This window comes from Salvelinus sp. IW2-2015, unplaced genomic scaffold (assembly GCF_002910315.2).
Source record: "Salvelinus sp. IW2-2015 unplaced genomic scaffold, ASM291031v2 Un_scaffold7797, whole genome shotgun sequence".
NCBI classification, from domain to species: domain Eukaryota; kingdom Metazoa; phylum Chordata; class Actinopteri; order Salmoniformes; family Salmonidae; genus Salvelinus; species Salvelinus sp. IW2-2015.
In genome coordinates, this window is record NW_019949057.1 from 2,174 (window position 1) to 11,428 (window position 9,255).

General features: G+C 44.2%; 1 protein-coding gene across 1 annotated transcript in view; it reads left to right on the plus strand.

The window, feature by feature from the left end:
• Positions 1–251, plus strand: part of LOC112079379 (protein FAM91A1) — a 1,826-nt gene extending 1,575 nt beyond the window's left edge. The window contains exon 4 of the mRNA XM_024145358.2: positions 90–251. Within this exon, the coding sequence (XP_024001126.1) occupies positions 90–251 (162 nt within the window). The remainder of the gene's footprint in view (positions 1–89) is intronic.
• The last annotated feature ends 9,004 nt before the right edge of the window (positions 252–9,255 follow it).

A 9,255-nucleotide genomic window follows, 5' to 3' on the forward strand; every position in this document is an offset into this window, starting at 1 on the left:
TCTCTAGCCCTGCACACAGACAGACCACAGACCTGATAGAGCCCTCATCCAAATTCTCAGGCCCTGCAAAAGACGCTTACCTCTTATAGACCCCTCCACATCTCAGCCCTGCACGAAAGACCTTTATAGACCCAGCTCCACATCTCAGCCCCTGCAGACAGACCACGTTCCTTAATCATCGACCCCCTCCACATCTCAGCCCCTGCAGACAAGACCCAGACCTTATAGACCCCTCCAATCTCAGCCCCTGAGCCAGAGACCCAGTCATTATTAACCCACCCACCATCTCAGCCTGTAGACAGCCAACAAGCACCAGACCTTATAGACCCCTCAATCTCGCCCCTGCAGACAGACAGTACTTATAGACCCCGCTACGCACATTCCAGACCTGACAGAAGAACCCTTATAGCCATCCCATCTCAGGCCCTGCAGAAAGACCCTTATAGCACCACTCCACCATCTCAGCCCCATGGCCGACACAGCCTATAGACCCTCTCACATCTCCAAAGCCGTTCGCAGGGACAGACCAGACGTCCTTATAGACCCCTCATCCAGCACTCTCCAGCCCGCCCTGCAGAAAGACTAAAGATTTTGCCCCTTCACAAGTAACGTGTCGCTCTCCACACCCTACTGTAATTATCTCTTCCTGTGACTTTTCCTCTCCTCCACAATTCATATGTCCTATGGATCAGCAACCAAACCGCTCCTCTTCGCTCATATTTTCTGATGATCAGAACCAACCCCTCCTCTTCCTCATATTGTCCTATGATCAGAACCAACCCCTCCTCTTCCTCATATTGTCCTATGATCAGAACCAACCCAACCCCTCTTCCTCCTCCTCCTCCTCATATTGTCCTATGATCAGAACCAACCCAACCCCCCCTCTTCCTCCTATTGTCCTATGATCAGAACCAACCCAACCCCTCCTCCTGATCAGAACCAACCCAACCCCTCTTCCTCATATTGTCCTATGATCAGAACCAACCCAACCCCTCCTCTTCCTCATAATGTCCTATGATCAGAACCAACCCAACCTCTCCTCCTGATCAGAACCAACCCAACCCCTCCTCCTGATCAGAACCAACCCAACCCTGCATGATACCACTGCACTAAATATTTCTGAAAAGACTTTGTCATTAACGTGTTGTTGCTTTCATGATAAAATGTGTGGTCTTTAAATGGCCCCGTGAGACTAGCGTGGTGCTCTTCTCCTCTATAGCCCGATCATACAGCACGTTGACTCAAAAACCCGTTCCCTTTTCATCCATGGGGGTATTGTTGTTGCTCGTGATGATTCCCAGAGGTGCAGTTCTTCTTTAGGTCATCCTTGGATCAGAAGAGAGCTTGAACCTGAGCTTGTCTTTCTTTTAAAGAAAACAAATACTATTTGAACCCAGGTCTGCTTGGGTTATCCAGACAACACCAAAGCCTGGACCTAGTCCCTCACAGAGAAGAACCATATTAGAATCCGTGTTCTGTCTACGACACTGTTTATTCATAGTGGGAGTTTTTCCCTGTCAGAATCTGTAATGCTCCTTCGAGAATAGAGTACAGTAMTACACTCAGTAGTACACTCAGTAGTACACTCAGTAGTACACTTCATATTACACTCAGTAGTACACTTCATATTACACTCAGTAGTACACTTCATATTACACTCAGTAGTACACTCAGTAGTACACTCAGTAGTACACTCAGTAGTACACTCAGTAGTACACTCAGCAGTACACTCAGTAGTACACTCAGTAGTACACTCAGTAGTACACTCAGCAGTACACTCAGCAGTACACTCAGCAGTACACTCAGTAGTACACTTCATATTACACTCAGTAGTACACTCAGTAGTACACTCAGCAGTACACTCAGTAGTACACTCAGTAGTACACTCAGTAGTACACTTCATATTACACTCAGCAGTACTCAGCAGTACACTCAGCAGTACACTCAGCAGTACACTCAGCAGTACACTTAGTAGTACACTCAGTAGTACACTCAGCAGTACACTCAGTAGTACACTCAGCAGTACACTCAGTAGTACACTCAGCAGTACACTCAGCAGTACACTCAGCAGTACACTCATTTCCACCCCATAATGGTTGTTTTATTTGCATGGACGGGTTCAGTCTCCATTTCCACCCCATAATGGTTGTTTATCGTTATTGACCCCTACCCTGCATAACTAGTCTCCTATTGATGGATTGATCTATTATTGACCCCTACCCTCCATAACTAATCTGCTATCGATCGATTGATCTGTCAGACCCCTATCTGTCTGGTAGACCCAGGGCCGGCTCCAGGCATAAGTGACATAAGCTCAGTCGGGGTCTCAACTCACGGAGAGTTAGAATAGTAACACCAGGTGCAAGTTGGACACAGTTTGATCACGTTTTTCTCTGTTATGTCAGTCACTGAACAGTCAATCATACATGTCAAGCCTAACACTTTTAGTTGGTCAAGTTTGTCTAAGCCAGCTTGGTAGTAATCATGGTCAACATATTCAATAGCACGCAAGGCACTGTGTCCAGGGCCCCCCCCCCCCTCTCACTTCAGATATCATTAAATGGCAATCCCACAACGGTCAAACGTTAGTAAACCTGCTCATCAAAGGGTTTTCTATTTGTACTATTTCCAACGTGTTGTGAATAATTAGTCGATAGAACTCAAAACTATGAAAAAACACACTATTGGAATCATTTAGTAACAAAAGAAGTGTTAACAATCAAATAAGATTTTCTACTAGTTTGAGATATCTTCAAAAGTAGTCCACCCATTGTCTTGATGCAGCTCTGCACCCTCTCCAATTCTCCTCAACCAGTCCCCTGAAAGTTTTCCAACATCTTTCAAGGAATATCCACATATGCTGAGCATCTTGTTGGTTTTGCGTTTTCATTCACTCTGCAGTTCGCAACTCATGCCCAAACCATCTAGATTGGTTGAGTCGGACTTGGACAGGACATCGTTGCATGCAAGCTTACCATCATCTCCTTCTTCGTCAATAGCCCTTAACACACCTGAGGTGTGTTGGTCATTGTCCTGTTGAAAAACTAAATTATTAGCTCCACCTAAGCAAACAGGAGGATGCGTATCGCTGCAAGAATGCTGTTGTAGCCATGCTGTAGTGAGTGCTTGAATTCTAAATAAATCACAGACAGTTCATCCACAAAAGGCCCCCCACAACATAACACACTCCTCAGCTCTCTCACAGTGGAATAACACATGCGAATCATCGGTTCACCACACCTCGTCTCACAAAGACTCCATACAAAAAAAAGATGTTCATCGGTCAGTTAATTGTTATTGTTCTTGGCCCAAGCAAGCGTTTCTTTATTATTGCTGTCCTTTAGTAGTGGTTTCTTTGCGAATTTGACCATGAAGCTGATTCACACACTCTTCTGACAGTTGATATGTTGAGATGTCTGTCTTTACTTAACTTTGTGAAGGCATTTATTTGGATGCTATTTCTGAGCTAGTTAACTATAATAAAACTTATCTCTGAGCAGAGGTAACATTGGTCTTCCTTTTCTGCTGGCGGTCCTCAGAGAGCCACTTCCATTTCATTAAGCGCATTGTGTTGATTGTGATCTGCTACTTGAAAGAAAACTTTCATAAGTATCTTAATGTTCTGTACTTGACTGACCTTCATTCTTAAAATAATGATGAATGCTCGCTTTCTCTTTGCTTATTTGACTGTTTCTGTCAATAATTTGGACTTGTCTTTACCAAATAGGTATTTCGGTATACCCCCCTCTTGTCACAACAACAACTGATTGGCTCAAATGCACTAAGAAGGAAACAAATTGCTCACAAATGTAACCTTCAATATTAAAAGGCATTCCAGGTGACTACTCTCGTGAGGCTTGGTTTGAGAGAATGCCAGCGTGTGCAAGCTGTCATCAAGGACAAGGGTGGCTATTTATCTTGTTGATGATCTGTTTTGGTAGCTAAATGATTCCATATGTGTTGTATTTCATAGTTGATGTCTTCACATATTTATCTCTACAATCAGAAAAGTAGTGAAAAGAAGAAAACCCTTGATTACCCGGTAGTGTACGAGTCCATGGCAAAATGTGTAGAATTTACAATTTTCACTTTTAACGTTAATTTTTCTCTCTCGCACGTCGGGAGGGGGGGGGGAGGCACAAAATGTTTGCCTGCAAGGTGGGCAACAAATCTCGCTAGGTCTTCACAAAGGCTCAGACCTATCCATGTGTGAACCCTTACAGTAATCCACCCCTCCATCCTAAACCTTCCACAACAAGATGTATAGAGTTAACCATATATACATTATTACCAAATGTTACCACATTAGTTACCATTAGTTACTATTAGTTACCAATATTTTTATATAATGTCCAACCTTGCAATTTTCGGAATTTTTGTTGTAGTCTTGTTCGATGGGACAGTACAAAAAATGTTCAAATTCCAACGATATACAAGAATGTGTGTAAATTGGAGTGGGGAAAAATGTACATTCCTCCTGAGTCTTCGTCATTTGGGCTGAGATGTTGTTATCAAATGTTAAATCAATAAGCTGTATGTTACAGATCAAAATATACCCCAACTAATGTGTTTGGGAGTGTTATCTGTCTAATAGCAGTTGAAGTGGGAAGCTTATATACACTGCTCAAAAAAATAAAGGGAAACCTTAAACAGACACAATAGTAACCAATGTCATCACCACTTTGTGGAAATCAAAATTCCCTTAGGAAGCACACTTGGATTGACAATTACATTCACATGATGTTGTGCAAATTGGATAGACATAAATGGAAATTATAGCGATCTAGCAGTGACACCCCAATATAAAGGATGGTTCTGCAGTGTGACCACAACCACTTCTCAGTCCTATGCTTCCTGGGCTATGTTGGACTTTGAATGCTGTGCGTGTGCTTTCACTCTAGTGTAGCATGAGACGAGTCTACACCCACAACAATGGCCTCAGGTAATGAGCTCATCCAAGTGATGACACATCAATGGCAAGCTTGGCAAAAGGTTCTGCTGATGTCTGTCAGCGTACTGTCCAAGATGGAGGCGCTACCAGGAACAGGCATTACATCAGGACGTGGAGGAGGCCGTAGGAGGGCAACAACCCAGAGCAGGACCGTACCTCGCCTGCCGCTTGTACTCCTTGCACAAAGTGGAGGTAGCGGTACCTGCTCGGGGTTCGTTGCCAAACACGGCCTCCTCCACGCTTCCTGATGTATGGCCTGGTCTCTGTAGGCCCCCATGTCTACACTACGTCTGACAAGATCACAGCAACCTTGCTCTGCACAAGTCGCATTGATGCCTCTGGATGATGTGCATACCGATTCCTCAAGCTCCGTAGCAATGCACCAGGTTGTAGCGGATGCGAGCTTCAACTGGAGCCAAGTGGAGAGAGCGGAGAGACGGTGATTGAGAGAACTTGGGAAGGTGATACACACAGACGGGCGGCGCTTCTGGATGAGTGATAGGGGTTTAATGGGACAGGCGGACCAGCCAACAGCGACAGTTGGCATAATCCAAGGGGGCGAGATACAATGCCTGGATTTCGACCTGCGCCGCTCTACTGTGTGAGGCAGGGTCCGTACTCTCAAGTTGTAGAGCTAACTTACAGGACGGGTCACCGGCCTTGATGTTAGTTTGTAGAACGACAGAGAGTGTTGACCAGGATCACGCCAAAGTGTTCTAGCGCTCTGGGAGGACACATAGGGTGTGGTCACCGTGATGGCGAGATCATGGTAACGGGCAGTCCTTCCCGAGGAAGAGAGTGCTTTCCGGCTTCAGTCAGTTGAAGGTGGTGATCCGTTCATCACACTGATATGTGTGACCAAACTCAGAGATGCGATTTCGCACTGGTTATCAAGAGGAAAGGGAGTAATTAATTGTGTGTCAGCTATGATGACTCAGATTGATACTGAGGCTGGTGACAGTGACAGCTATTATGACCTCTCTGTAGCTGAGGCAGTAACGCATATGCCCTCTTTACCTGTGGTCAGTGACTATGATACCTCTCTGTAGCCTTGGCGACATGGACAGCACGATGACCTCTGCTGTAGCCTGTGGCAGGGACAGCATGTACCTCTTGTTAGCCTTGGGACATGACAGCATGATGGACCTCTCTGTAACTTGGGACGAGTGACAGCATGATGACCTCCTGTATCCTGCTGGGACGCTAGTGATCTCTTGTAGCCTGTGGGACAGCATGATGACCATCTCTGTAGCCTTTGGGACAGCATCGTATTCTCGTACTTGTGGGACAGCATGAGACCTCTCTGTAGCTATGTGTGGGACAGATTGATACTCTCTTAGCCTGTGGACAGGTGACAGTATATACTCTCTCTTAGCTGTGAGCAGTGACAATCATCGATTGACCTCCTTCTGTTTCCTGTGGACGAGCACTGGTAACGGGATTAAATGGCTAGCTACGTATGCGTTACGCCTACTTACGTTTCAATCAGTACAGATCACTGCTCTGGAACCTAGAAGTAGTGTTTCACCTTCCTCTGCATAGGCCCGCTTGGAGAATCCCGGTCGCGCCCGTGTCGGCGAGCGTTTAAAGTTATACTTTACAATTTGACTGTTACCCGATCACTGTTGCTGCGAAAGGAGGAGTGAAAGCGGTGAGTTAACGGAGTTGAAATGGTAGCTAGTAGCGGTACGCGTACAGACGTCTCAATCATTTACGTCACTTCGCTTCTGATAACTAGAATAGTTGCCCCTTGCTCTGCAATGCCGTGGCTTTGTTGGACGTGTGTTAACGACGCTTCGTGGGTGACTGTTCGTTGATGTTGTGAAAGGTCCTGGTTCCGCCCGTGATCGGGCGCGAGGGGCAGTTCTAAAGTTTACGTTACACATGTATACCTCTCTATACTGTGGCGACGCATGATACCGCTCTGGTATGCCGTGGACAGCCATATACCTCCTCTGGTACCTGTGACAGCATGTACCTCTCTGTACTGTTGGGCAGTATTGTGACACATTCACCTTATCACCAAGTCTCCTGCAGTTAATGATGACTCAACATCTTTCAATTTTGTTTGAACTCCATGCTAAACTCAGGAGTTATGCCTCTGAATTTCCACATGCTAACTGATAGGATGATGTTTAGGCCCTAATTTCCACAATGTTAAATGATAGTTATTTCATGTTTGGGCACAAAATGATAAAGAAACAAGTCAGAAATAACATAACATACTGATGTTTTCAGCATAACAGACAACAGCAACATTTGTTCTGTTTATATACTTATATAATATATATATATATCACACACTACCGTTCACAAGTTTGGGGTCTACTAAAAACTTTTTTTAATATCATTAGAATTAACATCAAATTTGATCAGAAATACGTGTATCATTGTTACATGGTTTAATTACTATTGTAGCTGATAATTGTGATTTGGGTTTTTTCTAATGTCAATTAAATTAAATGTCTTCATTCATAATTTATGAATTTAAATTTAAATGATAAATAACTGGATTAGCTAATCACAACTTACCATATGGAAAACACAGAGTGATGGTTCTGATAATGCCTCTGTACGCCATACAATATTCCATTACAAAATCACCGTTTTCCAGCTACCTAATTCATTATATAACATTAACTAAGTCGTAACTGTATTTCTGACTCAATTAGTGTATTTTAAGGGACAAAAAAATTTGCTTTTCTTTCAAAACAAGGAAATTTCTAATGACCCCAAACATTTATTTGAACTGATAGGTTGATACAATATAAACAGCAAAAAAGAAAATCCTCTCGACTGCTCAACGCGTTTATTTTTTTTCCAGCAAAATTAAAATGTGAAATATTGATGAACATAACAATGAGTCTAACAACTGAAGACATAAACCTGACAATTTCCACAGACATGGACTAACAAAATGATAATAGTGTCCCTGAACAAAGGGGGGTCAAAATTTCAAAGTTAACAGTCAGTATCGGTGGTGGCAACCGCGCATAAAGACGCAGTGCATCTCGGGGCTCCTCATGGACTTGCACCAGATTGCCTAGTCTTGCTGCTGAAGTTACCCCACTTCTTCCACCAACATCTCAATTTCCGACATTTCTGGGGAATGCCCCTAGCCTCACCCTCCGATCCAACAGGTTCCGAACGTGTCTAATGGTAATAAATCCGTCTTCTTTCCTCCATGGCACAACACTACATCCTTGTCTGACAGAAATCACGCACAGAACGACAGCTATGGGTGTGCATGTCATGCTGAAGTGTCATGTCAGGAGACCTCTGCAAAGGTACACCATGATGAGAATGTTCCTGATAACGCCACAGCGTTGATTCCTGCACGTACAACAAGGCTCAGTCATATGCTGTGACAACCGCCCCAACCACCGAATGACCTCCACTCCAAATCGATCCCTTGCTCTTAGCAGTTACAGGCCTCGTTGTTGTGTACGCATCATTCCATTTGACGATAAACGCGAAATCCGAACCAGCCACCGCCTGGTGAACAAAAACCCCGACTACGTCAGTGAATGAAGACACTTTTCATCTGTCTGGTTCCAGCGTATGGTGTTCTGTTCACGTTGTTGCCGGGGATGTCTGGAAGACTGCCTAAAACAGCTACAAGCCCTCATGTCCGCTCTCTACAGCCTATTAGCAGACGATCCTAGTGCATGATGGAGGATTGGTTCCTGTGAAACCGGGCAGTTTTGTGCATCCTGTACCTGTCCTGCAGGTGCTGATTCAGATTGTACCGTACCATGCAGCGTTTCTTACACAGTGTCTGTCACGCCAGGCACGATTCCAGCGCCGTCCCTGCTCCCTGTAGCGCCTGCGTAATGCTCTCACCAGTACGAATTGCAATCTTATTGCCCTGCCACATGTTGCAGTCCTCATGCCTCCTTGAAGCATTCCAAAGCACATCACGCAATAATGAGCAGACCTGTGCATTCTTCTTTGAGTTTTCAGAAGTCATGTAGAAAAGCCTCTTTAGTTCCAATTCATTAATGTACCTTAATTGCCTACCGTCGAACTTAGGTCTTAACGGACGTTCCAAGTCCGTCATTCTTGGTTTATGGTTCAATAGAAACAAGCATGAAAACAGTGTTTAAACCCTTTACAAGAAATGTTATTTGGATTTCACGAATTATCTTTAAGCACATTGTACTGGAAAAAGGAGAAGTATTTATGTTATATATACACATACACAAAATGAGTCACATCCCCACACTTTGTAATATATGAGTATTATTCTCTTTCAGCTTCACAACACTGAAGAAATTACCCTTACAATGTAACAGTATTGAGTG